The sequence below is a fragment of the Lipotes vexillifer genome, unplaced genomic scaffold (assembly GCF_000442215.2).
Source record: "Lipotes vexillifer unplaced genomic scaffold, Lipotes_vexillifer_v1.1 scaffold4, whole genome shotgun sequence".
Lineage (NCBI taxonomy): Eukaryota > Metazoa > Chordata > Mammalia > Artiodactyla > Lipotidae > Lipotes > Lipotes vexillifer.
This window is the reverse complement of record NW_006785876.1, coordinates 4,512,609-4,528,336: the sequence shown is the minus strand read 5'-3', so window position 1 is coordinate 4,528,336 and position 15,728 is coordinate 4,512,609. Positions and strand designations below refer to the sequence as shown.

The 15,728-nt window shown below is 56.3% G+C and overlaps 3 protein-coding genes across 9 annotated transcripts in view; 2 read left to right on the top strand and 1 right to left on the bottom strand.

The window, feature by feature from the left end:
- The window catches only part of KLC4 (kinesin light chain 4), a 12,768-nt gene extending 11,109 nt beyond the window's left edge, over window positions 1-1,659 (bottom strand). For 2 of the 6 annotated variants that reach the window (XM_007458244.1, XM_007458247.1), the window contains exon 1: window positions 1,568-1,659. Coding sequence is in view for 1 of the 6 variants with exons in the window: in XM_007458249.1 (XP_007458311.1) it covers window positions 1,010-1,032 (23 nt within the window). In the remaining 5 variants the exon portion in view is untranslated. Of the gene's footprint in view, window positions 1-659; window positions 690-1,009; window positions 1,389-1,567 lie in introns of those variants that run through there. The other 4 variants (XM_007458245.1, XM_007458246.1, XM_007458249.1 and 1 more) reach the window with 4 other exon arrangements.
- Window positions 1,660-1,777: 118 nt separating this feature from the next.
- MRPL2 (mitochondrial ribosomal protein L2) lies at window positions 1,778-5,363 on the top strand. Its single transcript, XM_007458243.1, has 7 exons — window positions 1,778-1,992; window positions 3,130-3,298; window positions 3,858-3,999; window positions 4,109-4,224; window positions 4,301-4,411; window positions 4,690-4,763; window positions 5,122-5,363. Exons 1-7 carry the CDS (start codon window positions 1,897-1,899, stop codon window positions 5,332-5,334), a joined length of 921 nt encoding a protein of 306 aa, XP_007458305.1. The 5' UTR covers window positions 1,778-1,896; the 3' UTR covers window positions 5,335-5,363.
- A 582-nt stretch (window positions 5,364-5,945) lies between these two features.
- The window catches only part of CUL7 (cullin 7), a 14,562-nt gene continuing 4,779 nt past the window's right edge, over window positions 5,946-15,728 (top strand). Inside the window, exons 1-18 of one of the 2 annotated variants that reach the window (XM_007458241.1) lie at window positions 5,946-5,991; window positions 6,933-7,616; window positions 7,954-8,105; window positions 8,246-8,743; window positions 9,284-9,422; window positions 9,520-9,716; window positions 9,988-10,216; window positions 11,153-11,390; window positions 11,477-11,582; window positions 12,717-12,944; window positions 13,221-13,311; window positions 13,415-13,586; window positions 13,761-13,866; window positions 14,182-14,277; window positions 14,411-14,586; window positions 14,710-14,843; window positions 15,182-15,364; window positions 15,624-15,727. In XM_007458241.1, coding sequence (XP_007458303.1) covers window positions 6,941-7,616; window positions 7,954-8,105; window positions 8,246-8,743; window positions 9,284-9,422; window positions 9,520-9,716; window positions 9,988-10,216; window positions 11,153-11,390; window positions 11,477-11,582; window positions 12,717-12,944; window positions 13,221-13,311; window positions 13,415-13,586; window positions 13,761-13,866; window positions 14,182-14,277; window positions 14,411-14,586; window positions 14,710-14,843; window positions 15,182-15,364; window positions 15,624-15,727 — 3,525 coding nt within the window. In that variant the 5' untranslated portion in view covers window positions 5,946-5,991; window positions 6,933-6,940. Of the gene's footprint in view, window positions 5,992-6,932; window positions 7,617-7,953; window positions 8,106-8,245; window positions 8,744-9,283; window positions 9,423-9,519; window positions 9,717-9,987; window positions 10,217-11,152; window positions 11,391-11,476; window positions 11,583-12,716; window positions 12,945-13,220; window positions 13,312-13,414; window positions 13,587-13,760; window positions 13,867-14,181; window positions 14,278-14,410; window positions 14,587-14,709; window positions 14,844-15,181; window positions 15,365-15,623; window position 15,728 lie in introns of those variants that run through there. The other variant, XM_007458242.1, reaches the window with a different exon arrangement.

Here is a 15,728-nt window from a genome sequence, read left to right as displayed (position 1 = left end):
AAAGAGTGGCTGAGCGCCTTGGGCGGGAGGGATCCAAATGAAGGGACGAGAACCAGTAGGGGGGGACCCTGTGGTTTAACTGGAGAGAGAGAGTGACCAGTGGGGAGGCAGCCTGTGATGACACTAGACACAAAGCTAAGGTCGTGGGAAAGAGAGAGGGAGACAAATTGACTTGAACGAAAAACTGTAGAAAGAACAAAGGTGCTGAGAAGTAGCAGAGGGATTTAGAACTAAAGGACACAATAGAAAAGGAGCTGGAGAGAGAGCTTGGGTTAGGAAAAGGAATCAAGAGAGGGGAGAGACAGCACTATAGGGAACACAGAGGGTGTCTGAGAGAGCTGCAAAGGGAATGGAGTTAAAGCAGACCAGAGGTATGCAGAAAATAGTGCAGAGTTTTCAAAAAAGGGGAAGGGATAGTTTTCAAAGTTAAACCAAGAAAGAGAGGGATAAGAAAAAGAGAGGAGCCTTCATCACAAGACCCAGATGAGAGGGGCCTAGAGGCTCAAAGCCTTCAGGTTGCATCACCCACAGGGCTAAGCCCAGCATCTCCAAACCTGGTCAGCTCTGCCTCCTTCCCCACTAGCCTGAAACCCCAGGTCTCAGGCTGTCTTCCTACTTCCTCAAAAGGGCCTTGTTTCTCATCTTTGAAGTTTTCTTACCTGTATATAGCCCTTGGTTGTGGTGTTCAGGCAGGAGCTCAGAGGAAACTCTGTTCAAACAGCCAGGAACTCAGAAGGATCTGCCCTGCCCAAAGTCCAGAAGCCCAGAGTTCCCACCCCTTCTCTCACCACTTCACAGCCACCCAGAGGACCTGGCATGGAGCCCCACCCAGGACAAACGCCCTCCCTCCCCTGCCTACAGGTCTTCAAAGACTACCAATGTCCCTCCTCCTTCCCCAAGCCAACCTCCCACCCCAAGCCTGGGGAGCTATTTTCTCCCAAGAAGGGAGTGAGATTTGATCTGAGACCTGCGGCAAGGGGCGTGTCTGGGAAAGGGTGAGGAGGAAGACCTGGTCACTCCTAGCCCAGTCATTTCTATGGTTTTGTGTCTATCATGATCACATACTAACAGGCTCTGAGAGGAGTCACCTTAGGGTACCTCCCAGACGCCCGATGATGCAGGGAAGAACGGCAAGTCTGCTGAGCGGCTGCGGGATCACAGGGAAACGCGGCGCTGGGAGCTGGTCTCCCGGGCCTGGGAATGCGGTGGAGAAGTGTCCCAGGCTGTCGACCTGCCCTGAGGCCCAGGGTGGGGATAGAGTGAGATGGGCAGGAGTGACGGGAGGTGGTGATGGACGGCCGAGGTCCGCGTCACGGACGAGGACCCGGGACTGTCAATCCCGAGGTCACTGAGTCAGTCTGTAGCGCAGGGGGCGGGGCAGGCCGTCTGTCCCTCTGTCTGGACGCCGAGGGGCGGGAAGAATCGCGGGGGCGGGGCGGAGTTTTTAAGGCTGACTGGAGTTGTGTAAGTTCGGTCGGAGGGGCTCATTTGTTCATTTGTCTGGGAGTGCAGGCACGAGGTAGCGGGACTTCAACTCTCAGCCCCAGAGGTACCCTCAAAGACTCACCCGCAGTCCGTGGGTCTGGCTGCCGCTCTTGCCGGTACTGCGCCTTTAAATCCATCATGGCTGCCGCTCGAGGCAATTGTTTTGACGGCTCTAAGGGGCGGGGCCTGTTCCACAGTCACGCGACCTAAGAGCCACCCGGGGATTGGCTCTACAGCGAGCAGGGAGCGTAAGAGGTGTGTGTCCAGCTTTGTCTCGGGTTCTCTGACCGCCTCTTTTTACGTCATTAAGGAGCGACAGAACGGGGACCTGTTAGAGTCATCCAGTAGTACCAGGCGGCCTGGCTAAAGGTAATGGTGGCGTGCTGAGCCCAGCCGAGCCTGGCCCAGCTCATGGCCCTGCGGGCACTGACCCGCGCTCTTGGCTGTCTGAGCCTGACGCCCCGGATTGCCGCCGTCCCCGGCCCAAGCCTGCTCCTGGCCGCGCAGGTAATCCACCTTACCCGGGAATGTGGCTGTTTCCGTTCGGGCAGCCGGAGAGGGGGCTCCAGGAGAAGCGAGGTGGGGGGTGCGAGTCTGGTTAGGAGTCACGCCGGCCTGTGACCTTGGATAAGTCACTCTCAGCCTCAGTTTTCTCCTCTGTGTTGCTATCTCACAGGGTCCCTGGATTCCTCACACAAGATACTGGAGGTGAAAGTGCTTTACAGACAAATGTACAGGTTTCAATAATAACTAACATTTATTGTCTCTCATAAGCCAAGCATAAGTAATAGACGTTTTAAATAAATGAATTCCTTTCAATCACTTTATAAATTATTTATTATATTCCCATTTTACATATGAGAAAACATAAGTAGTCGAAGGTCATACACCAACCATTGGAGCTAGGTAATCTGGCTTCAAAGCCTAGGCTCTTAACCATTATTATAACCATTAAGGATGAGTTACTACTGAGATTAGAGAATTCAGGGCAAGATACCAAGAATAGGAGCCTAACATGAAGATATCTCAAGGTTCCTAGTGGGTGACTGGTGAGTTACAGAAAAGAGAAGTTAAGTCTTACCTCCCCTGGACCTTTCAGACTTATGGTAGAGTTTGGCAGATGCATACTTAAAATTCAAAACCAAACCAGCCTACTTTGTGAAGTGCTGGGAATTCAGCAGGGAACAAGACATAAATGATCTCTCCCCTCTATTCATATCTGAAAAACTCTCAGAAACATGCAGCAAAATGGGCAAAAGGCATTGATGCCAATGGTGGTACATGGGTGTATGGAAGTTACCAGCCCTGGAGAAGGGAGTTGTTTAGGGAAGGAAAAGTTTCTTGGAGAAGAAGAGTTTTGAGCCAAATTTGGAAGAAGATGCACCAAGGGGAGAACATTCCATTGAAGAAATACTTGAGAGGTGAGAGGATCAGATGAGGAGAGGTAATCAACACACATACACCTAGATGAACATTCCGAACTGGTATTTGTGCAAGCTGTGATGGGTGGAGTTTTTGGATAGCTGGTCTGGGACTTCCAGGGGGAAGGAGGCTACAAGCTAAACTTTGTGCCCTCTCCCTTGGTTCTCTGAAGCTTTTCCTTCAATTAGCTTTCAAGTGAAAGAGATTTCTGTTTATCTCTAGGTGACAAACAATGTCCTCCTTCCGCTGCCCTCTCCCTCGATGTTGCTTCCCTGCCGCCCAGTCCTTACCTCTGTGGCCCTTAGTGCTAAGTTTGTGTCCTGGAAGAGTCGTACCAAGTATACCGTTATGCCAGTGAAGATGAGGAAGTCTGGGGGCCGAAACCACACAGGTGGGAGCAAGGACAAGAAGATTTCAGCAGTAAAGGGCAAAAACATGGTAGGATCCTAGGCCTGTATTTTGATACAGGCAGAGGAATGTAATTAAAAAGCATTTATTGGACTCCTTCTGCATGTAGTATGTGTGTAAGAGTGAGAGAGTAGAATACAAAGCAACAAACAAGTGGTCTGTGCTTATAAAGATAATGTAGGTAGTTGAAGAAAACTGGACATACTCAGGAAGTTATATGACATTTCTCTTCACACCCTTCAAAAATTGACAATAGTTGAAATTGAACACGAGTTACATGGCTCTCAGTAAACTTACTGAATTCAGTAATTTGTAGAAATTTTATCTGGATGTTTTATACAATTTCAGTATCATAATTATGTTTTTACCAAGCTCCATGTAGGTGTTCACCCTGACCCCATTGTGCTGTGCAAATTTTTATCATTTTCTGCTTGTGTCATAATGTTGGGGAGTGCTGCTCTCTGCCTAGGATGGGTCTGTTCCCAATGCTGGGAACTGACTCGTCTGACCGGGGTCATGTCCCTGCACTGTCCTGACCACAGGCCGAATCCAAGTTCACGGTATTGGTGGGGGCCACAAGCAACGTTATCGAATGATTGACTTTCTGCGGTTCCGGCCTGAGCAGCAATCCAAGCCAGGACCCTTTGAGGAGAAGGTCATCACTGTCCGCTATGATCCCTGTAGGCAAGTTTGGGATGTGAGGTGGTGGTATGGCTGAATGACTGCTCTGTGGCTTTTCAGGAGATGTGAGGCTGCCTAGATGGTCTGCTTACCTGTGCCTCACTCTGAACAGGTCAGCAGACATAGCTCTGGTTGCTGGGGGCAACCGGAAACGCTGGATCATTGCCACAGAAAACATGCAAGCTGGAGATACAATCCTGAACTCTGACCATATAGGCCGAATGGCAGGTGAGAGATGGCCGCCAGATGTGTGTGGCCTGGGAAGCTCCAAGGGTTCTGGTGCTCATGAAATTCTGTCTTTTAGTTGCTGCTCGGGAAGGGGATGCACACCCTCTTGGGGCCTTGCCAGTGGGGACCCTCATCAACAATGTGGAGAGTGAGCCAGGCCGGGGGGCCCAGTATATCCGAGCCGCAGGTATGAAGAAAGGAGCTGCTTGGGATCGTACAGTTTGGAAGGCCAAGGGGTACCTGAGGTTGCAACTCTCTGAACCCATGGGCCCACATCTGGTCCAATGGCAGAGAAAAAGAAGGAAAAACAAGGCTGAAGAGGTGCTTGTGTTTTGACCTAAAACCTTACATGCATCCTGCTTCAGTGTTTCTCCTCCTCAAAATGTGTGGGGTGTGGCCCCTTGGAAATCTGCCCCCCACCTCCTGCTCTATGGAGGGTTGCAAAGCTGTTTCTCCCTTTCCCAGGGACCTGTGGTGTGCTGCTACGGAAGGTGAATGGGACAGCCATCATCCAGCTGCCCTCTAAGAGGCAGATGCAGGTGTGTGTGGGGTGCAGGTGGGAGGGATCAGCGAGGGACGAGTTTTTGGAATGTACCTAACCTGTCCAGGATAGCTCCCAGGTGTTTTATGTTGAGAACTGCCTCGAGCTGGGTCTGTCCTTTTCTGCCATGTGACTAGGCGTGCCTTGTCAGGCTGGCACCATGATGGAGTAGGGAACAGTGCCTTCTGTTTTCAACTACTGTAGGACCTGCACTCAGGTTCAATTATGTTGTGTTTTCCCCCTCTCCTCTCCCTTCTCTCCTTGAGTGTAAGAAGTCTCCCAAGAGTCCATGCCCTCAACAATGTCAGGCTCTTTCCCCCCATGGTGCATTCCCCTCCATCTGCTTTTTCTGTCAGGTGCTGGAAACGTGCATAGCAACAGTGGGCCGAGTATCCAACGTTGATCATAACAAACGGGTCATCGGCAAAGCCGGGCGGAACCGCTGGCTGGGAAAGAGGCCCAACAGTGGGCGATGGCACCGCAAGGGGGGCTGGGCTGGCCGAAAGATCCGGCCACTGCCCCCCATGAAGAGTTACGTGAAGCTGCCCTCAGCTGCTGCCCAAAGATGATATTCCTGGACTCTAATAAAATGGCCCCCATTTTTACCTGTTTCTGGGTTTTTTGGGAGGGAGGAGGTACATACTGGATGGAGGGGGTGGGCCGCGGGGACAGAAGCAAACTACCGTTGGCAGAAGGAGAAAGGAAAGAAAAGTATGGGGCAAAAACGGGCCGTTCCCCTCTCATTTCCAGTGCTCCCGCCCCACCTTGCTCCGTGCCTTTATATGTAATGGAGGAGGGGGTAATAAATGACCTCCAAAGTCTTTTCCAATTCTGACTTTGGGAAGCGGGGAAGGTGCTTCCGGTGCCAGGAGGAGGGGGACGGAAAGGGCGGAGGAGGAGGTGCCGCGCGTCGCCGAGGTGGCACCGGCGGCTCCGCCCCTGCGCTCTCCCAGGGCCCCTAGCTTTCCGCTGGGCCTGGCGGAAATGAGCGGCGGCTCGTGGCGGGCGGGCGACGGGCCCCCTGAGCTAGGCGGGCGGCGCCGCTGGTTGGGAACAGGCCCCGCCCTGCCAGGCCCCGGAGGCCGCAGACCTGCGCGCAGGCCCGGAGCTGACAGCGCCACGCCCCCAAGGCGTTCGATCCCGCGCGGCACGCCCCCTGCGGCCGCCTGTCCTGCGGAAACACGCCCCCTCCCGCCTCTCCGCCTCGACCCCTTCGGGGGGCCCAGGCGGGGCCCAAATCTCCGCCAGCGCCGCCGCCATAGTCTGCGCCGCGTTCTTAGCTCGGCGAAGGACAGGCCTCACGCCGGGACCCCCATCGACTTCTGAGGTGGCCACAGCCCCGTCGCGGCCCCCCGCCCCGAGCCCGGGTTTTCCTCCGCCCACTCGCCCACCGGGCCTCGCGCCCCCGATTCCGCCGCGCCTCGGGATTCTTGTTTATCTGGCCTAGCCCCGTCCCCCGCACCTTGCCGCGCGCCCCTGGCTTCTCCTGTCTTCGACCCCGGTCCTACAAGCCTCGCGCCCCTCACCCATCGGGTGTCCTGTGCACCCTGTTCGGGGCCTCACGTCGCCCCCACTGGCCTTGCTGCTTAAGCGCCTCCAATCTTGGGCGCCTCCAGCCTACCAGCCCCTTCTCCCAGCCCGTCGCGCCCTGCGCCCTCACTCCACCACCAGGTCTCTGGGTCTTTTGCCCCTGCAGACTCACTCTCCGATGCTTCAATCACTGGAGCTAGCACCCCTTCCCATACTCACTCGGGGTCTCGATCCCCAACTCCCCAAAACACACACACCCCTCTGGGCTTCGCATACCCCCTTCTCAGGTCTGCTGCCGCCTGTCCCAGGGCCCTGGGATTCACTTTAATTCTAAGGCTGCCCTGCCTCCACTGTCCCCTTTCCTCTGCTCCAAACCAACTCGCTCCATGCTGCATGCAGGGCCTTGGACCCTCCTTTTAGCCCCCAGATTTTGAGTTCTTTCAGAACAAACACCCCAGTGTCCCTCTGCTTAGGCCTGGCCCCACCCAGCATGCAGCAGGCAACTCCTGGGCCCTGCTTTACCCCACCCAGCCCGACAGCTGTTGCCACATTTGCTGTCCCAGCTTCTGGGTACCCTTGATTTTCTGACCTCCCCTCTCACTCTAGCTTGCCTATTCTCTTTTCCTTGTGTTGCCAGGTGCCAGGATGGTGGGGGAACTCCGCTACAGGGAATTCAGGGTGCCCCTGGGGCCCGGCTTGCATGCCTATCCTGATGAGCTGATACGCCAGCGAGTGGGCCATGATGGGCATCCTGAGTACCAGATCCGCTGGCTCATCCTCCGGCGTGGGGATGACGGGGAAGGGGGTTCTAACCAAGTGGACTGCAAGGCTGAGCACATCCTGCTATGGATGTCCAATGACGAGATCTATGCCAACTGCCACAAGATGCTAGGCGAAGATGGCCAGGTCATCGGGCCCTCCCAGGAGACAGCAGGGGAGGCTGGAGCCCTGGACAAATCTGTGCTGGGGGAGATGGAAACCGATGTGAAGTCTCTGATTCAGAGGGCCCTTCGGCAGCTGGAGGAATGTGAGGGCACCATTCCTCCCGCCCCTCTGCTTCACACTGTTCATGTGCTCAGCGCCTACGCCAGCATTGAGCCCCTCACGGGGGTCTTCAAAGACCCAAGGGTCCTGGACTTGCTCATGCACATGCTCAGTAGTCCCGATTACCAAATTCGCTGGAGCGCAGGACGGATGATACAAGCCCTGGCTTCCCATGATGCTGGTGAGGGGCAGTGTGGGGAGGAAAGGGGAGTAGGAGAGGGACTGGGTCAGCTTAGCGTCTCACAGGTCCCTGTGACAGAAGCCTCTGATCTCATCAGTACATAAATGATTCTGTTGCCCTTGTCTTAGGATTGGAAGAAATGGAGGTGGGAAGGTGAGTGTGGGCATCTCGGCAGAAACAGGAGACTGAATCCTCAAGAACTTCCTATTAACTGTCTTTCTGTGCAGAGGAAGAGTTTAGACTATTAGACTATTGCATATGAGACAGTAATAGGATGGGATACGATGGTGAGTTTTGGCTTTTGAAGCAAATCAGCAAATCATGTCATTCTTAGTGTGTGGCAGCAGAAGGAGTGAGAGAGTAGAGCGTCTAAGAGAGATGCCTGGGAAGGGCAAGGTTAGGGAGCTGTTACTGACTGGGGTGTGGGTTACAGGGACCCGGACCCAGATCCTTCTGTCACTGAGCCAGCAGGAGGCCATTGAGAAACACCTGGATTTTGACAGCCGCTGTGCTCTGCTGGCACTGTTTGCACAGGCCACGCTCACTGAACATCCCATGTCTTTCGAGGGCATTCAGCTGCCACAGGTATTCTGTGCGGAGTGTTGGGAGGGAGCTGTGGACAAAATCTAGGGATCAGGCCTTTGCACCTGTCCACAGAAGACAGTGTGGAGAGAGGCACTAAAGCTGGAGCAAGGGGGACATAGGCCAAAGATTGTGTCCTACAGGTCCCAGGAAGGCTGCTCTTCTCCCTGGTGAAGCGCTATTTGCACGTCACCTCCCTCCTGGATCAGTTGAATGACAGTGCTGTGGAACCAGGAGCCCAGAGCTCCACTCCCGAGGAGTTGAGTGGGGAGAGGGGTCGGCTGGAGCTGGAGTTCAGCATGGCCATGGGCACCCTGATCTCGGAGCTGGTACAGGCCATGCGCTGGGACTGGGCCTCGAGCAGACAGGGGCCCTCAGCACGGCCCTCCTGTTCCATCTTCCAGCCCCAGCTGGCAGATGTAGGCCCAGGGCACCCACCCTCCCAGGCCCTGCCCTCCCTTAGGAGGTCAAGGCGGTTTCGCCCTCGCTCTGAGTTCGCAAGTGGCAATACCTATGCCTTGTACGTGCGGGACACGCTGCAGCCGGGCATGCGAGTGCGGATGCTGGACGATTACGAGGAGATCAGTGCCGGGGACGAGGGCGAGTTCCGGCAGAGCAACAATGGCGTGCCCCCTGTGCAGGTGAGCAAGAGCGCGGTGGCGGGCCACCGTTCGGGGTCTGTCTTGGGTGGGGCATAGCTGGGGCTTCAAGCTGGGGCCTTTGGCAGCCCACTCAAAGCGAAAACCCTCAGTAAGCTGGGTATGGTAAAAGGGGGTCAGCAATTGAGAGGGGAGCCGTTTGGAGGGCTGAGAAAATCTGCCTTTAGGAGACTCTGAGGTCAGGAGGACTCACTCCCAGGAAGAAGACTGATACAGCAAGACCATCCCAAAGGTCAAGTTCAGGAAGACAGTGTGGTTAAGGCCAGGAGGAAGCATGGGGCATAAGCCACCAAGGAAGGATAGGTGAGGGGAGAGAGCCTGTTCCCGTTTGGGGAAGGCATCCTTTGTGTGCGTGTATGTGTTCTCCATATACCACAGGTTTTGCTCTTTAGAGGTGTTTCCAAACCTGGCCAGGTGATCACCCTGAGGGCTGTGAGGGCTGTGTGTCCTCATCATCGGGCCACAGCCGGTCATTAGGTGAGCTCTCTTCCCCTTCCCTCTCTTTTTTCCCACATCCCCCAGGTGTTGTGGGAGTCAACAGGCCGCACCTATTGGGTACACTGGCACATGCTGGAGATTCTGGGCTTTAAAGAAGACATCGAAGACGTGGGTGAGGCTGATGAGTACCAGGGGGCAGCGGTCAGTGGAGCTGTGGGTGTAGGTGAGCCCAGAGGGGAAGCGGGGATCAGCTCTGTGCAGAGGAGTGGCGGTCTGGCTGGGCGGGCAGTGACGTCCCTGTGCCCCTGTCATTTCCACAGCCCTGCCCTCCTGGCGGTGGAAGCCCATGGCAGAGCTCTACGCCGTGCCCTGCGTGCTGCCTGAGGATGAGGACGCTGAGGAGAGCGAACACCTGAGCCAGGCCGAGTGGTGGGAGCTCCTCTTCTTCATCAAGAAGCTGGATGGACCTGACCATCAGGAGGTTCTCCAGATTCTCCAGGAGAACCTGGATGGGGAGGTAGAGCCGCCCAGAGACACACAGAGGTTGGAGGGCTGGACTGTGACAGAGCATTTGGAAAGCTCGGGATGGGAAGTGGAGGGTGATAGCATAAGGGCTGCAGGGGAGGGGTCTAGGATGTTCGGAGATGTTGGTGAGCTGTGTGGGAGGAGCCCCCATGGGAGACTGGGGATGGAGAAGGTGTATGCAGAACTCCTTTCCCCTGGCAAGTGCCTCCGGAGCCTCTGCGCCGGCAGAGCCGCCTGCAGTGAGAGCTTCTCCCCGATGACAGATTCTGGATGATGAGATCCTGGCCGAGCTGGCCGTGCCCATGGAGTTGGCCCAGGACCTGATGCTGGCTCTGCCACAGCGACTCGATGACAGCGCTCTCAGGGACCTGCTCAACTGCCATGTCTACAGGAAATATGGGCTCGAGGCCCTGGCAGGGCAGCTGGCCTACCCATCCCTGCTGGAAGCCCAGGCCCAGCCTCAGGAATCAGCAGATGCAGCCAGAGTGGAAGGTGGGGTGCCAAACAGACAGCAGCTCTGCACACTGGCCTCTGGGAGGGCATTAGCCCAGGAGAGATATCTGTGCTGGTTTTTGTGCAGTCCTCTCTGGAAGAGATGGCACTTTAGGAAGAATCTGAAATTTCGAGATAAGCAGTGAATGGAGAAACAGACATCGTCTTCCCTCCAAAGTATGAAGGAGAGTGTCAAGTTAGAACATTGCAAGAAATTTGAAGCCTTGAAAGCCCTCACATTGAATTTTTTCTATTGAAGAGAAAAACAGATGATTGCATGCTTCCAGATATAGGGAAATGCTCTGCTATTTGCAGATAGGAAGCTCCTTTGCTTTTTTTTTTTTTTTTTTTTTTTTTGGGGGTGCCGGGCTCTCACTGTTGTTACGCGGGCCTCTCACTGCTGTGGCCTCTCCCGTTGCGGAGCACAGGCTCCTGACACGCAGGCTGAGCCGCCATGGCTCACAGGCCCAGCCGCTCCGCGTGCACGTGGGATCCTCCCGGACTGGGGCACGAACCCGTGTCCCCTGCTTCGGCAGGCGGACTCTCAACCACTGCGCCACCAGAGAAGCCCTCCTTTGCTATTTTAAGAATACAAAATAAAAAGTTTGTCATGAAGCTGTCTTAAAAGTACATTAAGAGGTCCGGGAGGATCCCACATGTGCGCGGAGCCATGGCCGCTCAGCCTGCGCGTCCGGAGCCTGTGCTCCGCAACGGGAGAGGCCACAGCAGTGAGAGGCCCGCGTACCGCTAAAAAAAAAAAAAAGAACATTAAGAGATGCTATGAGATCCCCAAAACCTGGCGTTTAGGGGGAAAAAATTAAAACTATTTTTAGGAGAAATGAGGAAACAAGAGTTGAGAGTCATGAATGTCTCTCCTTTCATCATCTTTCACGTCACTAACAATGGCCAACTCTTGTGACTTCCCCTTTCCTGTAGCAAAAGAAGCCCCGACTCAGTGCGCCAACACTCCCCTGCAGCATCTGGTGGAGGGTTACGGTCTGGCTGGGAAAATCTTCCTGGATCTGGAGCAAGCTCTCAGCTCAGATGGGCCACGGGAGAGCGAGGTCAAGCCACTTCTGCTGCAACTGCAGCGGCAGCCCCAGCCCTTCCTCACGCTGATGCGGAGCCTTGACACTCCTGTGGCCAACAAGGCCCTGCACCTGGCCGTTCTGAGGTGAGGGGGTGGTGAGGGGCGGTGCTGGGCAGAGGGGTCTCTGAGGCAGGCTGCACATCTCTCTCCTACTGCCCCCTGCTCCCCAGAATCCTGATGCGGCTGGTGGACTTTCCCGAGGCATTGCTGCTCCCCTGGCATGAGGCCATGGACGCCTGCATGGCCTGCCTGCGGTCCCCAGACACTGACCGAGAGGTACCCCTGCCCTGCCCTGGGGAGATGCTGAGAGGGGGAGGATGCCAGGCAGCTTCTGGCAAAGCAGACCCCCTGGGCGGGGCTCGAGAGGGCACCATGGAGCCTTTTGTGCTCTTGGTTTGGGTTTCGTTTTTAAAATTGAATTGTAGTTTTAAAAATAGGTCGTATGTTCACACAGTTCACAAATCAAAACAATATAACAAGGTAGAAACAAAATTCTCACTCCCACCTGAGTCCCTGTCCTCCCAATGCCACCCACATGCCCCTTATTGTTAACCATTTGTATTAATTTATGTATCTTTCCTGTATTTTATTATGCAAATATAACCCAAATGGGGGATCTTATTTGCCATATTCTTTGTTACATAAAGGATGATATCTATACTACATTAAGAGCCTCAGTGGCTCCTGTTTGGCTGGGCCTGTGAAGGAAAGGGGGGTGAAGGAGGCAGAGGGGACCATCACATCCCAGAGTCCCCTGCCACAGAGTGCTCCTGGGCACAGAAGGCTTGGGAAGCCGTCAGAGAACCAGGGTCATGGAGGCAGTGGGTGTCTGCAGCACACACCTTTGGCGGCTACCCAGATTTTAGCTCTGTGGTGGGCTTACTGAGTGTCCACACATACATCTGGTCCCTCTCCGCCCCCTGTTTGCTGTCAGGTGTCTGTGCTTGGGGGCTGAGCATCTCATAACACAGCCCCACAGCCGGTTCTTGGGACAGCTGGGCCTGAAAAGAGACAACTGGGGATGCCCCCTGCACCTATTGCCAGCGTAATCAGTAGTCAAGAACCCCAGGGTCCAGGGGGTCATGGCTTTTCCATTGCAGTTTGCAATGAACCCCAGGGTCCAGGGGGCTTGGCTTTTCCATTGCAATTTGCAAGAACCATTTGCAAGAACCATTTTCCATTGCAATTTGCAAGAACCCCAGGGTCCAGGGGGCTTGGCTTTTCCATTGCAGTTTGTTTGGTTCTCTAATTCCACCGAGCCCTCATGTCTCCTCATCCTTGTCTTTTTACTTCCTCACTCTGTGAACTGCAGTAGCCCTGGCACCCAGCACACAGTAGGTGTGTAGTCAGCACTACTGAAGACGCTTGTGGTCTGTCCCCTTTATTCACCTCCTCCTGCCTCCTTCCCAGGTGCTCCAGGAGCTGATCCTCTTCCTGCACCACCTGGCCTCGGTGAGCAGGGACTATGCCGTGGTGCTGAATCAGCTGGGAGCCCGAGATGCCATCTCCAAAGCCCTGGAAAAGCACCTGGGAAAGCTGGAGCTGGCTCAGGAGCTGCGGGACATGGTGTTCAAGTGTGAGAAGCATGCACACCTCTACCGGAAACTCACCACCAACATCCTGGGAGGCTGTATCCAGGTCAGGAGGAAGGGCAGGGGGAAGCCTTTGGGTTCACAGCTGGGTAAGAGTATGAAACCCAAGCAGTGGCACGGGAAGGGGCTGTGTTCCTGAAGTTGGAAGGCAGGTGAATCTAGTGAATCTGGGGGCGTTTGTTCCTGGCCCCGCTTTCCCAGCTGGTCCTGCTCTGCCAGTGTTACGGAGTTAGTCCCGCTGCTGCTGGGGTTTTTCCTCCACGTGTGTTTCCATGTTCCTGCCCCCTCCCCGCACCCCTTCTCTCCGATGTCTGGGCTGCAGATGGTGCTGGGCCAGATCGAAGACCACAGACGAACGCACCGCCCCATCAACATCCCCTTCTTTGATGTGTTCCTCAGATACCTGTGCCAGGGTTCGTGCCTGTCCCCCCGTCACCCCGCGTCCCCACACCTCCGTGTGTTTTCCCTCCACACCTGCCAGGGCTATGACCGCCACCCCTTCCCACCTGCCCGCAGGCTCCAGCGTGGAGGTGAAGGAGGACAAGTGCTGGGAGAAGGTGGAGGTGTCCTCCAACCCGCACCGGGCCAGCAAGCTGACGGACCGCAACCCCAAGACCTACTGGGAGTCCAGCGGCAGCACCGGCTCCCACTACATCACCCTACACATGCAACAGGGTGTCCTCGTCAGGTAACGTGCTCCACGCCTGTGCCTAGACACACACCCACGCTGTCCCGTGACTTCCCTGCTGTTTGTCTTGGGGAAGCACCCACACCCCCCTGAAGGTGACCAGAGTCCCCTCGGCTGTGTCTGTGAGAACACGACTGGATCCGGTTCCGATTGGTCCCTCTGCCCCGCTCCCAGGCAGCTGGCTCTGCTGGTGGCTGGCGAAGACTCAAGCTACATGCCGGCCAGGGTGGTGGTGTTCGGGGGCGACAGCGCCACCTCCCTTAACACGGAACTCAACTCGGTAGGGACCCCTGTGCCATTAGGCCACCCCTCAAGGGATCCACCCTCCTGCCCAGACCCCTAAATGCCTATATTCCTCCCTGCTTTGAGCCCCATAGATGAAGGCCATCCCTGTGCCCGTGTGGCAGCATCAGGCCCTGAACAGTGAGGGTGGCATTGGTCAGGACCCCGCACACCCCAGGGCTGGGGGAGGGAGGGACACAGCAGGCAACAGGAGCAGACTAGGGTTCTTTCAGCACTCCCATCCACACGCGTGACAGCGCTCTCTGCCTGCCATGACAGCTCTCTGTCTACCTCTTCTCCCCTGCCCCACCAGGTGAACGTGATGCCCTCTGCCAGCCGGGTGGTCCTCCTGGAGAACCTGAACCGTTTCTGGCCTGTCATCCAGATCCGCATAAAGCGCTGCCAGCAGGTGGGGCCGGGGGAGGGGGGCAGCCGTGGCAGGAGGCTCTGCGGCCTGTAACCGTTGCAGATCTTGGGCTACCTCTCCAGCCCCTCCTGAGGAGGGTATGGGGTCCGCGGAAATGGGCCTTTGCACATTGCAGGGTGGCATCGACACGCGCATTCGGGGATTAGAGGTCCTGGGCCCCAAGCCCACGTTCTGGCCGGTGTTCCGGGAGCAGCTGTGTCGCCACACACGCCTCTTCTACATGGTCAGGGCGCAGGCTTGGAGCCAGGACATCGCGGAGGACCGCAGGAGCCTGCTGCACCTGAGCTCTAGGTGTGTGTGAGTGCGTGCGTACCTGTGTGCGTGAGAGCGGTAGCTGGCGATCTTAGGCTGGTGGACACAGGAGTCACTTAGGCCTCCAGCCCCCAGCACCTTCCTCCCCACTCTTCTCCCCAGACTCAACGGGGCTCTACGTCAGGAGCAGAATTTTGCCGATCGCTTCCTCCCGGACAGTGAAGCTGCCCGAGCACTGGGCAAGACCTGCTGGGAGGCCCTGGTCAGCCCCCTGGTGCAGAACATCACCTCCCCCGGTAACTGTTCCTGCCCCTGGCCCCTTTACTATCCCGTTGCTCGGCCCTGCTCATCAGCCCCTCTTGCTCTGGCCTAGAGCCACCTGGGTTCGGCTCTTGGCCCTATGGATACCTGCGTTCATTCAGTACCCCCAAGCCCCCTTTTCACAGCCCAGGGGCTGCCTCCTTTCCCATGTCTCCTGGCTGCCAGCTGACACCACATGGTCAGGAGGGACCTTGCTGCCTCCCTTGCCATATCGCTCTGTCCTGCTGCTCTTTCTTGGCACTCCTGTCCAGTCCAGCTTCCCCACTGCCCTGGAGACATGCCCTGCCTTGGCTTGTTTTTCCCCCGCCTCCAGATGAGGATGGTGTCAGCCCCCTGGGCTGGTTGCTGGACCAGTACCTGGAGTGTCGGGAGGCTGCCCACAACCCGCAGAGCCGCGCAGCAGCTTTCTCCTCACGGGTGCGCCGCCTCACCCACCTGCTGGTGCATGTGGAGCCCTGCGAGGCAGCCCCTCCAGTGGTGGCTGCTCCTCGGCCCAGTGAGTGCTGGGGGCTCAGGCGGGAGCTCAGTTGGGGGCCTTCCCTCCCCCAGCTCACATACTACAGATGTCTGTCCCTCCTCACCCCACCCCCTGCTTGCTCAACCTGTTCATCTTCTGGTTTGTGTCACCCCCCACTTGGGAGCATCATTTTGGGTGGCAGAATGTCAGGAAAGAACCCCAGGCTCACCCTCGAATGGGGACCCAGGAGCTGAGGGCTGCCACCGCCTTGCCTCTGCCCTTTCCCCTGTCTCCACAGAAGGCAGAAACAGAAGCCATGACTGGAGCTCCCTGGCCACCCGGGGGCTTCCTGGCAGCATCATGAGAAACCTGACCCGCTGCTGGCGGGCAGTGGTGGAGGAGC

Bases quoted from the DNA above. Each gene is read 5' to 3' on its own strand.
- MRPL2 (XM_007458243.1), top strand. From the start codon at position 1,897: ATGGCCCTGCGGGCACTGACCCGCGCTCTTGGCTGTCTGAGCCTGACG. The intron at 3,299-3,857 runs GTGGGAGCAAGG...TCCTGACCACAG, and splicing joins TGGGGGCCGAAACCACACAG to GCCGAATCCAAGTTCACGGT. The intron at 4,225-4,300 runs GTGAGAGATGGC...TCTGTCTTTTAG, and splicing joins CCATATAGGCCGAATGGCAG to TTGCTGCTCGGGAAGGGGAT.